This window comes from Pelecanus crispus, chromosome 1, assembly GCF_030463565.1.
Source record: "Pelecanus crispus isolate bPelCri1 chromosome 1, bPelCri1.pri, whole genome shotgun sequence".
In the NCBI taxonomy this organism is placed as follows: domain Eukaryota; kingdom Metazoa; phylum Chordata; class Aves; order Pelecaniformes; family Pelecanidae; genus Pelecanus; species Pelecanus crispus.
The window spans coordinates 52,553,165-52,576,230 of record NC_134643.1 but is presented as its reverse complement, the minus strand read 5'-3'; the positions used below and the strand labels follow the sequence as shown (position 1 = coordinate 52,576,230).

The window sequence follows — 23,066 nt, the reverse complement described above, 5'->3', positions numbered from 1 at the left end:
ACATTAAGGGTAGACAGGCCATAACATTATCTCCGATACAAAACTATCACAAGCCCACTGTAAGCTTTGGAAGTTTTAACCCACAGATATTTAACATATACCTCTTTATATGCAAATTTGTTCTTTAAATAATTTTTGCAGAAAAAATGTGCTACTACATATTGTTTTTCATGCAAAACACTATATTCTTTCAGCCTTCTCCATGCAGAATCTTCTCTAGGTCAACAGAAATATTATTTGAGTGGTGACATAGATTTTATCATCATGCAATGAATGACAGCTGTGTTTGTGGGAGTCTGACAGGTATGAAATGTATGCAACTACACAAGCATATTTGAAAATATATTTTGGTGTCCACATATTCAGGTGAATATACCATTTAAAAGAAACTGTGCCATTTGTCTATTAGAATATACTTCTGAACGGCTTTAGAATTATAAGAAATTGCCTCAGCTGGAAATAAACTGAATTGTGAACCGGGTGAATGTTAAACGTGCCTGTGTAACATTAAGCTGTAGAAAAGGAAAAAAAGATTAATATCCAGTTATATGTATTCATATACAGTCTGACGCAAAACCTATGACTGAGACACTGAAAATAGCCTAGGTGCACTCTACTTGCTGGGACTGTTTTTACTAGAATCAACTCAAGAATGGACATAGTGTGGACAACAGGACAATGAATTGTGATGAATTGTTTGGGGACTGCAAACCTGCTTCTGCTCTCACCTTTCCCAGGGCACGGTCAGCAGATGATTTCATGTCCATAGTCACTTAAAAGGGAAAAGCATACAGGGTACCTGGCAAGACTGAGATGGGTTGCTGCATTGGTAACTATTTCTGTAGCCCATCTGACTGAAGAGCTGACTAAGCCAGCAAACCTGACCCTGCTGGAAAAACATCAGTCCTACTGCATGTGCTTAGCTGCACCATGCTGCACATTGACGGGGAGGGGAAATAGCTTATCGCCTTCACTGTCAAATAGAAAAAGCAATGCAGCCCACCCAGTGAGCAAGGCTGGACCCATATCAGTATGTTAAATATGATTAACACAAGGAGATTCATGCCAAATACTGCAGTATCTTGAATAAGCTAACTGAAATACCATATGAAATTATCTGTGTACCATATGAAATTACGAGTGATATTAAAATGGTTTATATAACATCTCATAAACTACTTTAAAATTGGAATAAAATAAAAACAAACTGTGTTAATTTGAATTTCTAAATATATATTTAAAATGCTAGTCTTGCCATACATTTCACTAGGGAACACAGCATGTAATGTAGTACATGCCAATCTCTAAAGTTTCCCTAGCTTTTGAAGGTAACAACTGGAAGTGTTTATGGATAAACTTTCACATCAGTTCGCAGACTCAAGCCCTGGGTGAATTGTCAGAAGCAGGCTCAAAGAAAAGGAGCAAAATTCTTCTACCATAAAAAACAGAGAGAGAGAGATCTATGTTCCGCTACAGCAATGTAAGCATTTCCAGCTCCTATACAGAACAAATACAGCACAACTCATGCACAGCATGTGCTGCCAGTATTCAGCAAAACAATTTGCTTTCCTTCTGGGAAGGCTTGTTTCAGTGTTTTTTTTATAAAATAATTCTTCTTTATTCCAGTAATCTTAAATTAGTATAACTTGCTATAAATGTCTATGTGCCAGACATGCCATATCCCTAACTTCCTAATGTTCCATTTATCTTCTATATATTTTAATTGGACTTATAAAATGTTATCAGCTTTGTGTATCAGCCACGAATAGCAAGAAGAAAAAAAGGTTAAGGGTGAATTTCGTTCTTCCTACTGCTCCAAACCTATTTTACTTGTAAAGAACAGTGACTTATTTCTCCATTAATCTCACAAGCTAAATTTTAAATAGGGTCTAAACTTTTAACAAACTTGTATAGACACATTAATAAAAACCTACTACTGTATTCCAACATGAAAGCAGTTCTACAAAGATACTATATACACCAATATGTGCTTGTAGAGCTTGCTTCTCGTTTAAAATATAGTAGAAAGGGAGCATTTTGGAGAAAAGCCAATTATTTCAGTGACAGACAAGGAAATAACTACTTGCTGCTTATTGCTTTCATTATGTATTCCTACAGTTTTAATTTTACAAGGTACAAGACAATGGACATACTTTCATTACCCAGTGGAAATTCCAGGCTGCAACCCATGATCAGGCTTCATTTGCCTAATCGCAAATGAAGAAATTAGACAGAAATACTGCCATTTTGCCCGAGTAGAGCAGTGCCCTACCTTGGCTACACAATTTCTGTAATCCAAACTACCCTGGTGAGGTCTCGGCCATCTCTGCATCGCAGAGGTTGTACCACACAGACATACCTGAAATGCCAACAGCAGCATGAAACACTTCTGAAGGCCATTCTGAAATCAGAATATCCAGTTGCCTTTGACAGCAGCTAATGTAAGAGAGGCCTGACAGGGTTCTTGGTTCCTTTCTTAAGTGGCTGCTGTGGGGTTTTTTTGGGTGGGAGGGGAATGGAGGCAAAACGATGCTTGAATTGGTTAAGCATATAGCAGTCACTACCACACAGTAGTAAACCAGTGGACAACTGACCAAAACCTCATCAAGAATAATTTAACATTTACAGAGACAGTCAAATATCAGTTAAGAAGGGACAAATAGGGTAGAATAAAGCAAAGCCACAGATATTTCAAAGCATATGTAAATTAGCCTACAGGAACATAGCAATGGATGGTGCAATGGGGAGAGAAAACAGTGGTGGAAAGCAAGGCACTTCAGGCCAAAGCTGCAGACCTGGGCTTGCCATATCAGCGTTTAGCTAAGTACAGCTAGCCAAAATCTGAAGTCAGTACTATTTAAATGTTAGCTTCAGTATCTTTCCATTCACAACATGGTTAATGCACAGGCCAAACCATGCTGAGCTAGCGGTATATTAAAACAGCAGCATACATATCATTAGACAGGATGCTGTGCTACCTGGTTGAAATCCCATTCCTTCAAGGATGTAAAATGACACAAGAAGATACTCATTAACTTCTTAGCTGCAACCACTTCTATTGCCATGTGGCTCTTTCTGAACAAGCATTAAGACTTTGACAAGGTTACTACAGGAGAACATACTAAACTTTGTTCTGCTAAGGTTTATTGTAGCAAAGTTCTGGAAGAAAAAAGGGGTAGCTAGATTTTTGGATCATACATGAAGCGCTATCTCAAGCAAAGAATTTCATGGTGCCCTGTGCAGCAGCATCTCTTGCATATGTGGATGCAGAAAAGGACACTCTGGAGTTAGAACTTCCTCCAGGCTAAACCAAACCAAAACCAGTACAGCACTGACTTCTTCATACTGGACAATTGTTCCAATGAGGATACTGGCACAGTCAGACTTCTCCCACTCCATCCATACTCCAAAGTCTTTTGAAAAGCTTGCCAAAGTTTTAAGTAAAGAGGCTATTAGATCAAGCATCAGCTTAAAGACCAGTCTGGTTTTTGTTAATCTGTTATCTAAGATATGTAGTAAAAGAACAAGGCACCAGCAATTTAGACATTGACCACAAGTTCGTTTGCTTAAACTTAGGAAAAAATCCAAATGTTTTTCTCATCTGTAATTTAGACAAGCCCTAACAATAATTTCTTTTAAGAACCCGTTTGCAAAGATAAGACTGCCTGTTGCTTAACTATATGCTTCTTCAGCAAAAAACCAAAACAAAACACATAGCTAGGCAGACTGAAGACATGCTTATGCATTCCAAAGGGAGAATGAAACATTTCTTCAGTGAAGCATACTGAAGGTATCTCAAGCTAGAAAATTAATTCAAAATGTTAAGTCTACAGTTTCAAGCTTGCATGTAAAAACATGTGCCTGAGCACAGAACAGTTGGTTTGGCATGAACAAACAAATTCTTGGTGCACACAAAGGAATTTTTTATTGTTTTTAGAAAGAAGTCGACTGGATTTTAGCTGTTGGCATTTCCCACCTCCTTTAACCTTAAGTCTAACTGGCACAGGTAGGTATCTAACCATAGGCCGTTACAAGGAAAAAGCATACATGGCAATGAGAGTGCACAGAAACAGGCCTGTTGGCTTTGGAATCATTGCATACACTGAACATGTTCTGATGTCCTTTAACATGGCAAAAAAGCAAAAATTACCAAATAGCTACAAGAGCTAAATAACCAGGAACACTTTCATATCCCTTAAGTGGATGAGAGCCAAATTCAGCAGTAAATGATTTAAGAATCTAAACATCTCAACAACTGTATGCAAGAAAAAACAGTAATGTAAACTTTATTTGAGGTGGGAAATGACCTTTGATGGTCTTTGCTGATTGCTGTGTTCTCATTACTTCAGACTGTTATTTGTTAAATAAGAATAGAATGGTTTTTGTGTCATCTTGTTTTCTAAAATATTAATCTAAAATATGAATGATTATCTGCAGGTCAGTTTATTTACATAGATTCGGTAATATAAGATACAAAATCCCTCAACCAACCAACCTTCTAAATGACTCCCCAAAATAGTTAGCTAAGTTGGTTCAAAATCCATTTCTTCATGTATTTCATTGCTAGCATAGCAGGAGATTTCAAATGCATACGACTTTTGTGATACTTAAGTCTCCTTCAGGATGCAGGGTTTTAACATTGAGTTATTAGAATTCATACTTTTAGCTTTAAGTATTATGTTGTTCAGTAATTTCACTTGTTATGGGAGACTGTAACAAGACAATTTTAGAAGACATCTGGCTTGAATGGGTCTGTGTATTAAATAAAGTGAAATATAGACTCACAGGGTAAATCCTCTGGAAATTACTTCAGTCTCTTGAATGAGTCGTAGAGCTTTCCTCACGAGATTAGTAAAAGCTCGGCTATTCGCCACTGTTTCTTCCAGCTGGATACAGTATTTTCGCAGGGACATTTGCAGCTTGGCTGTCCTCCATGTGCCCCACACTCGAAAGACTGCGTAGACAAGCAGAACTAGTCCCCACAGCAGCCACGATGATTCCTTCCACCATGAAGGAAGCATAAGGACTGCACTTACAAAGGCAAGTAACAGCGAGACATCCCTGCAAACAGAGAAAGTATCATCAACCACAGATTCCCGAGGTCAAACAAGTGGGAAAATCATGAAGCTTTCAGTTACATTTGAGATTACGATATCTTATTACGGGGCTTTTATGTAGGTTCTGAAGGGAGCTGTAAACGCCAAAAACTACTGCTAGTGGCAGATTTAGATGTATACATACATGATATTACTTGGTCAGTATACTCTAAGGAAACATTTATCCGGCTTTTTTATGGCACAAATAAAAGAATAATGTACCACTGTGAAAGGTCAGCTTCTCTTACACATAAGACTTCAAAAAAAAAAAAAAGAGAGAGAGAGAGAGAAAAGAAAATAGAAAAAGAAAAAAACCTGACTACTCAGCATTATAAGCCAGGGTGGGTAGGAACTGGAATATCTGTACTTCCAGGTTCAAGAGTACAGTAGGGAAGGGCATGTTTCTTTTGGTAACAAAACTCTCAACTAATGCCAGCTTTATTTTTTCCAGATTCTGACTCATTTAACTTGGACACCAACACACCACTAGTTTTTAACACATCTTTATAAAGATGGCTTGAATAATAATTTTAAATAATTTGACAGCTTTTGAAAATCCTTAAAGAACAGAGTTACTAGTATCTCAGTTCAGTTATTTCTCAAGGACATTTTAAAAACTTCATAAAGCTGTTATTTTCATCTAGAAAAATTCAACAAAAGTAAGTAACTGCTAGAAAATATACTGTGTTTCATATATAGTTGCAGTTTTGTAAAATTATGACAGTCTTCACAGAGATGGATGGGATATGGGCTTCAAGGTGCATAACAACTTTTATTTTTTCAGAACTTTTTGAAAGAAAAATATACACCTTCTTCAGCCCTTCAAGCTGCATATCCTGTATTTAGTTTTGGAAGTATTCACAAGAAATATTTTGCCATTTCTAAAATAAGACATGATCTCTGGGTTTCTATTTTCTGGACAGTTTTGTGGTCATATTTCAACACGCTTTATAAGTGTTAACTCTTCAGGGCTACTGATAGGTTTCACTAAAGGCCCAGGGTTAAAATACTCCAGATATGTAATTGACTTGAAAAGGGGCACACACAGACTATAACTTCCTTGGCACATTAAAAAAAAAAAAAAAAAAAAAAAAAAAAAAATCACACACACAAAAAAGGTATCGCAACAATGAAAGACTGGAAGGGATTTAAGAGCTCACTTTTGTCCATTTTCAGTTTCTGGTTAATCCAGATTATCATGGACAAACTGAAGAAGAAAATGGAGACTCTACAACTCACCCAGGCAGCTATTCCAACTTGTAAGTATCCTTAGAGTTCAAAAGATTTCCCCCAAGTCCAGTCTGAATCATGGGCAAATTAATCGCATTATTTTTCCTCGTATCCTTCCCTTTTCTGAACAGAATAAACAAGAACTGATCTCCAGCTTCTTATTAACTACCTTCTACACATTGTAACACTGTTCCAGCCCACCTCAATTTTCTCCATTTTGGCCAAACAATCCCAGCACACTCTAATTTAGTTTCTGAAAGATTACATTTTCTAAACTCATTATGCTTCTTGTTCTGCTCTGGACTGTCTCTAAATTACCTATGCCTCTCCAAGTGTAGCATCCAAAAACCAGATGCTGTAGTCTAATACAAGGCTTAGGGAAACAGACAGGAAAGTAAACCCCTGTGCCCTGCATATAACAAGGACACCAGGATAAGATTTGCCATTTTTTGAATAATTTGCTGACACATTCAATTTATGCTCTGCAATAATGTGCAGATCCTTGTCTGAAGTAGTACTGCCTACACAATTACTCACCACTTTGTGTTTTTTAGTTTGATTTTTCCTTCCCAAGTGTAACATTACACTTTTGTCTTTATTGACTTTTCTATTGATTTCAAGATATTTCTCCAAGCTACTTTTGAAATCCATTCTGCCAAAACACTTACAAACTTGGTGTCATCTGTAAGTTGAGCAATATTCACAAATTTTCTAAGTGTACTTTATCATCTGAACAGTTAAAGAAACAATGAATAGTGCTAGGACCAGGACAAACCACTGGGAAGATCTGGTTCAAAAGTTCTCGTTTGACAGAGAGCATCAATAATGACATGTTACAACTTAAACAGTTGGAGTTTTTAAACCTGCTGTGGCTTTATAATAATTTCATCTATTTTCCTAACATATGCATGAAAACAGCACTGGGCTGTGTTATGAGATATTTTTATCTACTGATTCCTGTCCATTTCTGAGCAAGTCACTCTCTCAGAACACCCACCATCCTTGTTATTTTTCAAATATAGGTGGCAGCTGATCAGACACTGCTGGAGCTAGCTCCTTCAGTATTCTAGGGTGAATTTCACCAGCCTCTGCTGACTTGAATGCATCTTATTTAAACATTTTTTAGTTTGTTATTCTGGTATTCTACGTCTGAAAATTAATTGCATACACACCCCCAACATATTTTATGAAGACCACAGCAAAGAAAACACTTTTCAGTTCAGTCTTCACAATCATGTCTCATTTATGAAAATCACCATTGTATAGCTTCAGAAATTAATGAATTAATCAACTGTGTTAGTTCTTCCTTATAGCACATATTAGGGTTTGGAAGTATCCATTCATGTTCATGTAGCTTTCTCAGATTAAAACTCACTCTTTCAAATAAAGCGCCTGAGGAAAAAAACATGCTTATACAAAAATTTGGGGACTACTGGACCAAAGACTCAAAGACCTGAGAAAAAAAGTAGTTACTTTATTGCTGCATTTTATATAAAGAACACACAATATATTTTTTGCTTGTTTCTCATTAATATAGTGGTAGATATTCTCTATACAATACCAAATATTAGGCGTTGCTAGGGAGCGTAGCGTTGGAAGCTGTCCGTTTTCCTGTTGCTTACACTGCCCTGCAGACAGGATACTGGGGTCAAGGAACTCAATCAGTTCCACATCCTCCTGCAGCAGAACTTCCTGTTGCAGGATGGTACGGAGCGTGTCAAATCGAAATCCAACATCCTTACCACAAACGGGCAAGAGAAAAAACTGACATTAATAAAGAATATGCAAATTCTTAAAATTAAGTTAGCAGAACAAGGAAAAAACCCAGACACTCTTCACTTTACTGACAACAATCCATCCCCAAAGACTACAGCAATGTTTCAGGTATATCACAAGTAGCTACTTCATTTTTAGTCAACTTGCTTAACTTTAGAAACTCGCATACTACCTAACAGTTCAGACTTGCAGGATGCATTGCACTGATTTTGTGATCTGACCTAGATAGTAACACTACCTGGAAACATGCCACAGATTATGCCAATATATTTGTGCAAGAATCAGAGAGGTACTATATCTATTAGAAGATCATTAATAAAACAGCAAACACTTTTTTTTAAAAAAAAAAATGTCATGACATAATTTACGTCATTAACAAACAAACAAAAATTAGAAAGAGAGATATTACAAAAAAGTCATCTGTGGACATTTAATAACAGTAGGGTCAATGCACTGGACTCAAGCCCCCAGTCAAGGCAGTGAAGTCCTCTCCTGCAGGATTCTGTGCCTTTCCCAAGGGAACTCAATCCCAACATGAAACAACATGGGACTCTGAAGACCTCACACTTGCTAAACTCCAGGCAAACTTCAGGGAGTTACTTACTTGTGGATTTGATGCCATGATAAGCATTTGCTATTTTTTTCCCTACAGCTATAGCTCTTCAAGACAAAAACACAGCTCTTGAACACAAAAATATCCAACAGAGAAGCCCCCTGAAATTTTAATTTGCATACTGCCCCAAATTATAATTACAAAACACTTCAAGTTAAGAATGTTGTAACAAACCCCAACAAACACTGAACACGTGCATCTTTGCATCTAGCTAGATTACAGGAGGGAAAGGAGAATATTTCTGTAAACCCCTCTAATAGAAGTTGTTAACAGAAGTATGACATTTCACAGTACAAAATCTGTTTAGTTCTGTCATTGACAGAATGAGATTATTTAGGAAACCATAAGATAGGTAGTCAAAAGTTTAATTCCATATGTCATTAGTGATAACTTGCATTCTACTCTTAATAGAAAACATTCGTTTCAGGACCGTGTGTGAGAGGAAACTCTGCCCTCCTCCAACGCATCCTGTGTCATTTCAGTACCCTACTGTAGCATGCAGCAGGCGAAACATGTTTTCCCTATTCTTTGGTTGTGTCTCCATCTCAAGAAAGTAAGACTAAAAAAAGCTGTGAAGATAATACCTTTGATTCATAGGGGAAGAGGGAGGAAGAAAGAAGACAACCAAAGATCACTAATGAGAGGTTTCAGAGGAAATTTTGTCCTTTTGAGATAAGGGAGAAGAGATAGCAATTGGACTCAGCAGAACTGTCTGAGAATGGAAACCCCTAACTTCTCATGTTGCTCAATTTTTTTTTTTTTTTGAAGCTACATTTGAAGATATCATCCTTGTATCATAGTGGGGAAAAGTAAATCAAAATTCTAACTTTTAGATTCTGGAACAGTCTGACTAATGTGACATTTGCAAGCCAGAGTAGGAACCTGAGGCAGCTGGATGCAAGTTAAAGCAGATCTTGGACAAGCCCAGGCTAGAAAGTGGCGTTGCAGAGAACAGGTGTAAAGGCAGCATAAAACTATTTTTAACTATCTGGGGTAGAATTATCACCCTCCAGGTCTACCCCACACAGGCTGACTTGGGCCCTAAAAGTTCCTGCAGGCTCCAGGAGGAGGAGAAAACAAATTCTGGTGAGGCAGATAGACACCCAATCTGCTTCTGAACTGCCGAGATGAGAGCACATAGGCAGTACAGAGAACTGTTCTTGCCTCACCCTACAGCCAGACCGCTACACCGATGTCGTCTGCTCTTAATGCGTACCACTGTTCTGAAACTTTATAAACAGACGTGCCTTAAGTTGCTTCGCTTTGCCCAAACGCAGAAGCACTGTGGAGAGCAGCGAAGAAACAAATAGGCCAGGATGGGTCCAGGGGTAGTCCAGCTGCACTGCAGTGGTGCTGGGCCTGAGCTAACAAGCTGAAACAGAGGGTGAAGCAATATTCAGATGAAGCTCTAGAGCATTCTGTCTTGAGCTGTGTCTGCAAGGCGCTAGGCTGCAACATATGGAGTCAGTGTCTCCAGGCTGCCTTCCACCAAATGGGGTAGCTACACTGTAGGTTAACTCCTTTCAGCTTTCAAGAATTTCTTTAATTTCTCACACATTTTATTTTAATTTCTCTTCCATGTTTTTAACATCTTCGAGCTGGCTACTGATATTTTTCCTGTTCCTGTGTGCCAAATTTGCCTGGCACAGTAACTCTGAAAACCAGAATCGATATTATCTGAAGAAGTAAAACTGTTAGAACCAAACTCAACAGTACAGACCAAAGATGGAGCTCAGAGGATGAGGTACAGAGGAGAGGAAGACTTGTGGATTAGGAAAGGAAATGGGGTGGGGGGGGGGAAAGTGATCACTTACCAGTCGGTGAAGTATGTCATCGTTTTTCTTATATTGTGGAAAAGGAAACCAACTTCTAAAGAACTCAACTAGTTTTGACAGGATGCCTTGCTGAAGAGAACAGAAATTACTCCAATTAAAAAAAATCCCTGAAGCCAAAAATAAATAAATAACAACAGACAGTTCCTTTATTTCTGCATTTGCTTTTCTTGTTAACTCAGACCCAAGTACCTGTAAGGAAGTTTCGCTTACTGTGTTTGGCCTAACTTCAGAGTATGCTAAGGGAACATCTGCTTCCCGTCAGTTTGCCTGTACACAAGAGCATGAAATAAAGCTTTCAGTAACCCCACCTATTTGGAGCATAATGGATTGTTATGTTGTACTGTTAAAAATAACTACAGCTAGAATTAGGTGGATCTCAAGTTGGCAGCTACCGCATCGATATGAAAGACTTGCCCTCTCCTTGAGGATAAAAAAAAAACTAGTGAAGTTAAGTGGCTGACAGGGACTGAAGAAAAGTAAAAGACTAGGAGAGGAACAACCTCTCCTTGGCAGACCACCGCAGCCTGAGGACAAGGGTCTGGAGGAATTGTGAACAGAGACAGGGAAGCGTGACTGTAAGAAGAGGAACTGTCCCAGAAACTCCCTGTCCCAACCAGTGTGTGCTATCAGGTATTTTGTCTCCATGCGGCTTCCCACGCAACCTAAATCCACACTTTCATCTGAGCTGTAAACATAACTTTGAACACCACTAATTAGAGGGACTCCCTCTTGGTCATCACAGATTTTACTCATGTACTTTCTTAAAATATGATGCATGAAAGATTATAATTAAATAGATGCATGATTTTTCTTCATTCTGCAGCCATTCAATGAAAAAAAATGGAGTTTTTGACACACACTGTACATCTAATTTCCTCAGACTCAGCTGACAGGAAGCATTTTTCAAAATATTTACTTACATATATTTCATGAATTCTGAGGCCCTGCCTCTTAATCTTCAGACTGCTGACATGTAATACAATCGATCGAAGTGTATGCCAAAACAAATTAATTGTGGAGCACTTACATTTTGTGGCATACTGTTTCAAAATTTAAAAAAGCCCCAAACCAAACAGATTATAATAGTTTAATGTATAAAGGGTGTCTGCATTAAATCAGCTTCTTCTGTTTCTCCCTCTTGTTTTGTTTTTTTTTCTCCCCCCCCCCCCCCTTTGGTTTTTTTCTCATCCCCCCCCAACTATAAAGTGGGAAATAGAAGAGTAAAACCAAGCAACAGGAGCTTGGAGCTTTGTGGTTCACCCTGTGATCAGCCTGACAGCCCTCTAAAAGGCAGTGTCACGCAAGTTTGATGCAACAAGCCAGGGCAGAACAGCTTTGAGTAACATCAGAAATTGTCACCCTAAAGCCCTTATGCTTCAACAATTTTTGGAATAACTTGCTTTGGTGTCCATTTAGGTAACCTAACTCAAGTTTTTCTTTATGTATGCCTCAGTCTTTCTGTGTACAGTTAGAATTGCAGAGCTATGCCAAAAGGAAGTGTTTTTAGGTCAGTGGAGAGGCAAACCAACAATAGGGGTTTCATAATGATAGCTCTTCCCAATACACAGACACCATCGTGGCTTATTAGGAAGAGCTATCCCAGCAATCCACACTTCTCGGACTATGGAATAAATCCACACGATTGTATTTTGATGTTGCTCAAGGGCACTGACATAAGTTGGAAGAGGAGAAGAGTGTCAAACTGCAGCACTAGATTATCCTCCAGGTTTCTTGTAAAGTGGTACAAAATAAAACAAATTTTTCCAATTACAATTTGTAGAAAATTTACATTAAATAAACAAAGGTTCTTGCTCTGCATTTGAGCTGCAGACAGATACTTCATTCAGAAGTACTTTTCCCAGTACTTTGAAAGCAGAGTACAGAAAGAATTGTCCATTTACTATTAAAAATTATGCCTCTTGGAGCCTACCATTTTTAACTGCTTAGCCTTCATAAGTCTTTGGGTTTTTATGATGAACATTTAAATCTACACCAAGGGTAATTTTAAACTGCTACCAGCTGACTAAACTAGACTGTGGAATTACTGAAAAAAATCCCATACTAATGTGCTACATAAGTAATCTTTTGGTTTATTTTCCGTGTTTTAGTTTAAAAATAAATATCTGAGCTTGCATAAATACTCAACAGGCATGTCAGTGCTTGAAAACACAAAACAAGACAACCCACTGTCTTGGGCTGTGACCCAGTAGAGTACAGTAACACGTTGCATTATTCAGATCCTGGGCATAGTGTCTCACAGTTTGTGTTCCCATTGGGAGTGTTACTGACAAGTAAAACAACTTTCATCAACACACAAGTCAGGTCATGTTGCCAATGCTTCTGGAGTATTCTTACAACTTTAGAACACCACTCAGTGAAACTCTGTGTAAACTGAATAACAAAGATACATAACTCCTAACATTTAAAAAAAATAGCATAGGACACGCACGTTTTAGGTACATTCATTTGAATCTAAAATAAAATTCTAAAGACTATTTCTTTTTTGTACAGGATGAACCTGAAATGGCAAACTAGCAGGTATCTAAAATATCATCATTCACATTGGCACCTTTCAATTCTGTGCACTTCAGAAAGAAGGTAATGCTATATATTAAATACTTTCCAGCTCCCCAGAGCTAGCATTAAGTGGGTGGGAGCCCTAGACAAAGGCAAAGGACTGGTCCCTCTGCGCTTCCACATCAGATCACCTGCACAGCTACTGAGGGCTAGCCCCAACACAATCCTCAGTAGCTGCCTCCAGCACCAGCCCTGTTCTAGTGTTGAAATATTATCACATCTAAGATGGGATAAGGTGTGACAGTATAATCAATTTAAACATTCAGATATGCACAGCAGTCTAGGAAAATGAGTGAGAAAGGAAAAATGTAAATGGGAAGAAATACATTCCTTAAAGATCAAGCAGAATTACCCAAATAGGATTTAATTCCAGAAAACAGGTCTAGGAGCTCTTGCAAACAGTGGTTTTGAGTATCAAGTGATCATGAGACCAGAACTTTAGCTGTAACTTTCTCCAGAGATTGGTGCAGCCAGGAACACTGCACCTATAATTACCATTCTAAATCACATCTCTATACTCCCTCAGACGGGAGCTTGGCATTTCATCAGCCCTCAGAACACAACCTTGAAGCACCTTTACAGATTTTCAGCTCAATGTTCATTAAGACCATATTCCAATTAAAAAAAAAAACAAAACCAAACACCAAAACCACACACACAGAGCACTATTAAAGATGTGTTTCAAATTCAGCTGATGCCTCTACCTTTCATTAAGCCTGAACTATATGCTCTGCTTGGCAGGACAGCAAGACACAGCAGTAACGTTTGTATTAGTCACTAGGAACCTCTTTTTTTTCCAGATTTGTTTTTCCAGTCTCTGAAGATCCCAAACTAGATCTTTGCTTTGCCAAAATCTTGCTACATGTCACCAGATTGTATCTGCACAGGGATCCTACTTGACTGAATACAAGAGGAATAAACAATCTCAACTCAAAGACAAAGCAGTACTGCAGCTTTTCTATTTTTATTTTAATAAAGTGTTTAAGGCATTTGTAAATTTGTTTTTCAGAACAGAAGGAAAATGATACACACATACTATGCATCACTCAGCATGGAACATCATCTACTCCCTGTGATTATACTTTGCATTACACTAAGCCTCAACTAAGATCATTTTATATTAGGATTGTGGCTAGGTACATATTCAGAACTCAGAAACCACTTGTTTCCCAGACATTTTATAATTTCAGTAGACTAGGCCAGCGAAGGCCAAGAGAAGGGAAGTCATAACAGTCTCATGTAAAAATGAGGAAATGATTGGATGGGAACGTAAATGATTTGACTGTATGTCATGCAAAAGTTGCAACAAAGCCTCGGATCCTCCTAAATCCAGTCTACTTCCTTAAACGTGTGGCCAGCTGCCTCTCCCTCACTCTCTTTTCTTTTAAGACACCCCACCACAATGGGACACAGAAATCAAATTACAAAACCAGACCTTCTGACATCAGTTTACAAAAGAGAAGTGTTAATGTTCCCAAACTGATACTGGAACAGCAGCAGTAAGAACCTATGACGTTTTATCACTAGAAATTACACACAGGTCTCTTCCTTATTTCCACTACTGTCTAGACGGAGATGAGACAATGTGAATGTCATCCTAGTGTTTGAAAGAAATGGACAGCCCATCTTCACACACCCACTCCCTTCAAGTTGCAAGGCAAACCATGACAAATTACTTCTACATCTGACACAATACTGGAGGACTTGCTCCCAACACAGTAAAATTAAGTTTAAAATGCTTGAGGGGAAGGGAGGGAAAAAACCAGACTACTTGAGACTTTTAAAAGCAGTATATCTTAATACTTGTGAGGTTCTTAACCCCACAGCACTTTTGTATTAAATTTGGTGGAAATCATGTACATGAACACAGCATCATACTGCTTTACTGACTTCCACAAAAGTAATTATGAAAAATAAAGTAATGCAGCTAACAAGCGATAGTCCATGCATTACTTCATAGTAACGAACAGATAACCAGCCAATGAAATATGTCACCCTAATTTTCAATTAACAGTGGTTTAATTAAAGTCTTCCTGCACTAAGCCAGAATAAGTATCTTCAATGTAAATGCACTACAGAACTGCCAATAGCTTTAAAGGGAAAATACATTTTCAGGCGGTTTCTTGAGGGCTATGGTAAGTGCCAGCTGACAATTCTGAAAAGTAAGGGTAGTGGACCTAATATTTCCATGAATCCTTTTAAAGGTAGTTTAAATTAAAGTACAACAAATTGCGAGTTAAACCCTGAATTAAATTCAGCCTTGCCTTGTGACCACTGATAGAAGCAATCATTATTACAAATGTAGTAGCTATCCACATCAGCAGTAACTAGAAATCAATTTAATCATTAAATTTAAAATAATCTTACATTAGCGAAACCAGCCAATGAAGCATGGGGACACTACAAGTATCACTTCTCTTTCTCCCCTCAGTTAAGCTGTTTCTTAGGCTCACAAATCCTCAGTATATGAGACTGGAGTTCTGTATGAAGCTGCCTGGTAGTTTTTGTCTACATGATCGCTGAGCTCTCTGAAAAACTGCAAGCTCTGCAAGAGCACAGCTGAACAGTACAAAACTTAAGGATTACAATGATAGTATGATTATTTTTTACAGGCTCTGTCTAATCCATGCGCTAGGCATGCAGTGGTACTCACAGGTCTGCTCAAGGTATATGTACCCTGTATCTTATATACGTGGTCATCTTTGATCAGGAAGTGGGGCATGAAAGAAGAAGGGAGACATGACACACTTCCATAGGACTACAAGTCTCAGAAACTGTGGATCGAGGCTGTGAAGCAAAGTGCACAGTGCACCCGCCCAGCAGGTAAACACAAACTATGGCCAACCTGTGCATGAAGATAGACTCCAACAGGACTGAAGACCAGAGCAAAATGTTTCATGTTTTATTACCGTCTTTTCAAATGGACTAATGAGTGTGTGAGGACGTTTACAGAGTCTATACAGAGAGTGGTTGAAACAAGTATCACTATATGAAAATATGACATACCAACACTTCTCTGAATACTGCTAGATGAATAAGCTTCACACTGCAACTTCTAAATTTCCACTTCAAAGACTGGGCATGTCAGTCCTTGCAAGTACACACTACAAACGTTTAAAAACCCACACATTCTTCCCCTGATCAGAAAAAAACTGACCAGTGTTATCCACATCAATTCATACATCTCTGAATCCTACCCCACCTAAGATCCTACACATAGCAGAACAGACTAAAAATCCCACAAGAAAAAAATACTTCCAACCTTACAAGAGGGAAATGCACAAAAGTGAAAAAACTTTGTTGAAATAAAGCCTAACTAACTGTGACTATTACTTGGCTAATTCCTTGAAGCATCTTGAGAACTGAGTAGCAGATATACGACAAGATGGCACTATTTGAGAAAAGATCCTAAGAAAAGCATCAGATCCCCTCATTTGCCATATGATCTTCCATCCACCACAATCTGCAGGGAGACGTTCTGGAGATCTCAGGGCCACTCATATTGCCTGTGTTTGGGAAAAATAGGATGCTGTCCCGAGTTCACTGCCAGCTAATTGGGAGGATGGAACATGGTGGAGCAGGGAAGCAGCAGAGCTTACAAATGAGAGGGAAGGGGTCGTGAACTTCTGATTTGAAGATAGCTGAAGAGATATAAACCAGGAATGAACAACAGGAAAACTGAGCTCCAGTGGAAGGTTAAAAGCCAGAGTGGGCAAGAAACAGACGAACTAAGGTGCACAAAGATGGAAGCTACTGGAGATGGTGGGGAGAGAGGAGAACGAAATGGTAATTCTTCAGAGGCAATACATCAACCCATGAATGCTTGGTTTGGGTTCTTACCTGTAAGGCACTGCCCACCTCAGCCTGCAGTGGCCAGGACAGAGAGGTCTGCATGGAGGCCTCCTTTTCCTCCTGGCTTAGCACATAGCTGGAGCATGTCCACAAAAAACCGCACTCTCCACTGTGGAAGTGAAAGAGGTAGGCAGAAAATAACTGCTCTTTGCATGCTCCATCTAGGTGCTAAGGAGAAGACAGACTGACTACTGAATTTTCAATATACTTGTTGCAAAGAGATTCCTACATTAGCTCCCTCAAAAGAGGAATTTCCTCGCCCACACTACAGCTCCTCATCTGAGTCACATTGCTTGTACACTACCAATAATGGTAAAATACCATTTATTTTTAATAAGGAAAACAAAAAACGTGTAGGCCACAGTAGGTGTTAATGAGCCAAATTATCAAGCATAATTTTAAGACCAAAATGTTTACAAAAAATCCACAAGACTTCAGTTAAAATGATAAATAAGAAGCCTGAGCTAAGCAGTTGATGATCCTTGTCAGCTGTTAGAAAATTGCCATAACCTAACCACAGTTCTACTATCTCATTCAGATTGGTTATTGTATTTATACTTCCCAGAAATCCTCTTTCTTAATACGTTTTGTCACAGAGTAAGCAATATTTAGCCTGAGAAGGGCTGAGAACTATAAATATTCTGTTCCAGAAAATTACAGGTTTTGTTCCCAGAATGGCATGTTAAGCTAACATAATAATATCCAGTAAATAAGATCATTTACAACACTCAAAAAATTCACTATCAAAGCCTCTTGCTTCCCTAGCTTACACAAGTGCAAAGAAACACTTCAAACTATACTGGCAAACCATGCATTTCCAAACATATTTGCAGACAAGATATGACAACTGGTTGGGTTTTTTTGGTTTGGGTTTTTTTTTTCTTTTTTAAATACAGTAAGAGATTCATCTTTATCCCTTCTGATTTTGCCTATTTGTGAAGTAACACAGTTCTCTTTTGAGAAGATAAATACTCAGGAACGGGAGAGTGCTCACTTTCTGGGCAGCATGCACAGTCCGCTCTTTTTGGCTTTCTGCTGCTGCACATTGCTCTGCCTTCTGCGACACAGAAGAACATACTTCAAAATCTGTGTGTCCCAAATCCTGCAGATATTGGTAGAGTGGGGAATTCTGAAAGAGAGTTAAAAAAGAAAAATGAGAAAAAAACAGCATTAAAAATTGTTCCCTGTTTCCCACAAAACACAGCTGTGAATACAGCAACCACACAACCAGCAATGAATGGATCAAGAGCAGCCCTGCAGAGAAGGACTTTGGGATAGCGGTGGATGAAAAATTGGACATGAGCCGGCAATGTATGCTTGCAGCCCAGAAAGCCAATTGTACCCTGGGCTGCATCAAAAGAAGCGTGGCCAGCAGGTTGAGGGGGGCGACTCTCCCCCTCTGCTCCGCTTTGGTGAGACCCCAGCTGGAGCACTGCATTCAGCTCTGGGGTCCCCAACACAAGAAAGACATGGACATGTTAGAACAGGCACAGAGGAGGGCCACAAAAACCATCAGAGGGCTGGAAGACCTCTCCCACGATGAAAGCTGAGAGAGTTGCGGTGTTTCAACCTGGAGAAGGGAGGGCTCCTGGATGACCTTATTGCAGCCTTTCAATAATTAAAGGGGGCTTATAAGAAAGAGGGCGACAGACTGTTTACCAAGGCCTGTAGTGATAGGGCAAGAGGTAACAGCTTTAAACTAAAAGAGGGTAGATTTAAACTAGATATAAGGAAGAATTTTTTTACGATGGGGGTGGTGAGCCACTGGAACAGGTTGCCCAGAGAAGCTGTGGATGCCCCATCCCTGGAAGTGTTCAAGGTCAGGTTGGATGGGGCTTTGAGCAACCTGATCTAGTGGAAGATGTCCCTGACCATGGCAGGGGTTGGACTGGATGATCTTTAAGGGTCCCTTCCAACCCAAACCATTCTGTGATTCCATGCAACAGGAAAAAAAACCAACAGTTAATAGCAATGAAGCCAAAATTTTGCTTTAAATATCTCCCTTAAGTTTTATCCTGACCATAATGAAAGAGGCTGCAAGAGAGTCTACATACAAAACAATGTTACGAGAAATAAGCATGCAACCAATCAACTTTTCCCATAGCAATATTTTTTCTAGGTTACCTGATAGGGTTCTTCAGCTTATAACTTACATGTTTTCAATAAAAAAAAAAAAATGTATTTGGTAATATATTTTAAAATATTCTTGTGTGACTCCAGAACACTTAATGACACTGTTTTCCTAAAGTTTATAAAAATTGAATAGATTATACTTTGAACCACTTCTACTGAAACAAACTTCATAACTAGAGAAATTTTCAATCTTCAATAAATGAAGTCTCAGTGTAACCTGATTAGGTACCTAGAGTGTTTTACAGAAATAGAAAAACAAATTAGAAAAAGGCTTCTGCTGTCCTTGCAGATGGTAGTAGCACTTCTGGCAAAGGAGTATCACAGTTATTGAAAAAAACCCAACCAACAAAAAAACACCGCACCTTTTTTAAGCTGCTGGCAGAACTACTAATTTACAAAAAGTCCTTAATAAAACTTCTTAGAGAAGTACGGAATTCTGATTGCCAGAGAGTGGGTTTTTACATGTTTAGATATTTATCTCCACAGACTTCTGAATTTTCTTGTTTTCATCTGCATCAGATACCTAGATTTACTTAACTGTTATTTTTCTGTTGAAATCCACATATATGGCAGTATCTGTGATAGATTTGATGGAAAGGATATTTATGCTAACTCCAGTTCTACTCAGGAGATGTAAAGAGACTTTTTTTAGAACACCTCTCAGCAGTCAGTCTTAGGGATTCTTTTTGGCCTCTGATATCAACATCCCACACTAGTATGCAAACACTAGCAAAATGCATAGGAAGAACACAAAACATTTTAAGAATTCTAACATGCTATGGGTGAGGTAACAAAAATACTGTAAGTAAAAACTTTACAGTAAATACAGCTGCCGAGGTCTGCAGAAACAACCACCATCTACTACATCTACTACAAATTGTTAACCATCATTAACTTGCTGGTGCAAGTTGTGAAAAAGGCACATCTACTGTGATCACGTACCAACATGGCCAAATCTCAAATGATGGCTTGCCATACAATAAAACTTGGAAGCCATCATTCATACCAGTTGAACAAATTAACTTGTTACTTTTAGGGATTTTTTTTTTTTTAACCCCATCACCAAAGTGCTATTTTGATCAGTTACCTATTTAAGGCATGCAAATTCATACTTTTGCACGCTCTCCTTGAGTTACTCACAACAGATTCAGTGTGCAGTCATAACCTGAAACACAAACATTCGTACCAACTCACAGCCCTGTGCAGGTACAGACAATCCCCCTCACCCACAATGACAACAACTGTGCAAAACACTAGGATAGGTTAATGACTCATTTCCTTGTGGGAATTTTTCTAGTGTGACAACTCAATACCATCTTTTTTCCAAGTACCCTTCCTCCAGGTTTCAGTACTTTTTTCAAATGCATCTAACTGGTTAAACAATGTGCTGTTCTGGGCTGGCTGGAAAGAAGGTATGTTTCTTTCTAAGTAGAAGATGCCACTTTACCAGAATTACTTAATCAAAAAAAGAAAAGAAAATATAATAGACTAGAGTACTTCTCTTATTTAAGACACTGTTAAATTCGCTTAGTAACTTCAGGCCATAACTCGGAATATGAATGGATATGCATAACCTTATCTTCTTAAAATGGCTTTCATACAGAGCCAGGCTGCATGCTGCCAGCACACCTGGAACAATCCGAACACCCCCACACGAGAGGCCTTAGGGTAGCATGGAGGTTTCAGTCAGAAACAGACAGAATTTTCTCCATTTAGATGAAGACACATAGACAAAACAGTGGGTGAGCAGAGAATGTTTTATTCAAAATCATAGTTTTGATGCTCGCTCCAGGCAGGTCTCCAAGAAAATTGTATCTAGGCTCTTGGCAGACCTGTCCATCATCTTGACCAGACCTGTCCATCATCTTGACCAGACCTGTCACAAGCAAGGCCAGCCATCATGTGACACATGACTATTCTTGTACTTTATTAGTACTCACCTACATACAGACAGCTGGCAAAATAACCCAAATATACAAAGGAGTTTTTCCACTAGTATCTCAGGGTGCACTTCGCTTTGGGGTCCATGATGAGACAATTTTCTAAAAGCTGATCAAGAAAACTGGTCTAATGCTGTTTAGATTGGTTCCATTTCCTCACAAAAATGGAGGAAGGAAGGCAGAGAGAGAGACAGAGTCTCTGTCCACTGAAGACAGACAGAATTAGCTAAAATAATGAATGCTACATTTAGTAAGTGAAATATTGCATAGATGTAAGAATGCCCAATTCTTCCCTCTTACTGGGTATTTGGCAACACCAAAACCTTCCATCTGACTGTAATTAGTACGTTTTCTACTCTACAGCAATAGTAAAAAATACACCATCTCTCCAAATGCTAGTGAAACTTTAGCCCCTAGCTAGGATGAGTAATTTTATTTGTTCTTGTAATCAAGGTAGAATACAGGCACCTTACTAGATTTTACATAAATTCCTTCTGATTAACTTTTCGAAGGCTTTTACAGGGTCTCATTATGGGTAATTTGCAATTTTTTGTCACTGCTCGGAACTGGAAATCAGTTTTCTGATTACTGAGTTAGCAAATGATAATTGATTAAAATTTAACTTGAATGTTTATCACATATTCCTTCAAGTAGCTAAGGGTTCTCCTCTTTCAGTTTCTCAGAAAGTACTCAGGCTATGACAATCCTCCTCTAACACATTTATCTCACTTCACATGCTTTCTCTTTCCCATTCTTTTCTAAAAGATTACTAGCGGAATTTAAGTGCACATTGGAAACCCTCATTTTTTATTAACCTAAATGACCGAGAACTATGCTGTGACTAAAATCCCTTATGCTATAAGTAAAACCACCATTGTTCCCCTTTCTGAATCCATTAGTGGCATGTAAGATGTGGGTAAAGAAAGCACTGAATAAGAAGTGGTTTGAGGCCTGTGTGAAATTAGATTAAGAACCTTAACAAACTGATCATAAAATTCTTCCGTTAAGAGTGAGGTCTCCTGTGCAGCACGCTCAGCTCTACATTTTGCTTAGAAACTTTGAAGATTACACTCCTCTTCTGTTAGACACTGATGACATACACACATTAGCCTATGCTAAGATAAAAACACACATTATTTATTTGTTTGTTATCTTTCATGTCCTAGATACTTGCCCAACTTTGAATGATACTGACAAGCCTGTCACCTGTAAAGCTGTGTGGCCTGTATAGCCCACTGAGGATGTCTCCAACAGTCTATAACAAATTTCTCCCATGGCATATGTAAGTAATGGCTAGAAAACCCAGTAAAGGAATTTTTAAAAGTTGAAGGGCAGATTTATGTATGTGAACATTCACAGAAAAGTTCCAATATTACCAAAGAATCAGAAAGTTATTAATTACACAACTACAGAATTGCAATATGATACCATTAAAATATCCTATTCTATATACTGCTTGCTTCAATACAAGAGACGGAAGTATTATACTTAATGCTTACAAAGCATTTTTCATCTTCATAAATATTTAAAACCAATAATTAAATCTCATAATGTGTCTGATCTCCCACAAATGATAGCTCTGAATTTCTAGCTTACATCCTTACCCAAACCTCTCACTCCTAAATGCCTTCTTTCCCATAAAAAAGATCACTGATACACACATATTCTTGCACATGCACTTCTAACTGTGAGAAAAGTTCCTTGGTTTCAATTTGTACTGTCATTCATCAGCACTGTCAAACTCAGCTGTCTTCACTGGCAAATGCCATGATAATATTAAAAAAAAAAAAAAAATCTACTTATTGGCTGGGAATCTGCCATTTTTCCTCCTAATTTTCTTTGCCCAAAATTCATGCATTCCTTTTTTCAACAGCCCAACATTAAAAAAAAACAAAGAAAGAGCAACTTATTTTACATTTCTGCATATATTATAGACACTACACTTTTAGTTTAAGAAATTCAGGACATACCAGAAAGTTTATCCTTGCAAGCAGTAATAGGTTGTAATTTAAAA

At 38.4% G+C, this 23,066-nt stretch overlaps 1 protein-coding gene across 3 annotated transcripts in view; it reads right to left on the bottom strand.

Moving 5' to 3' along the window:
- The window catches only part of VEZT (vezatin, adherens junctions transmembrane protein), a 59,340-nt gene that overhangs the window by 24,893 nt on the left and 11,381 nt on the right, over nucleotides 1–23,066 (bottom strand). Inside the window, exons 1-5 of one of the 3 annotated variants that reach the window (XM_075705036.1) lie at nucleotides 22,680–22,727; nucleotides 17,974–18,108; nucleotides 10,530–10,619; nucleotides 7,888–8,063; nucleotides 4,786–5,061 (exon numbers count right to left, since the gene is read on the bottom strand). In XM_075705036.1, the coding sequence (XP_075561151.1) occupies nucleotides 4,786–5,061; nucleotides 7,888–8,063; nucleotides 10,530–10,619; nucleotides 17,974–18,108; nucleotides 22,680–22,727 (725 nt within the window). Of the gene's footprint in view, nucleotides 1–4,785; nucleotides 5,062–7,887; nucleotides 8,064–10,529; nucleotides 10,620–17,973; nucleotides 18,109–22,679; nucleotides 22,728–23,066 lie in introns of those variants that run through there. The other 2 variants (XM_075705042.1, XM_075705048.1) reach the window with 2 other exon arrangements.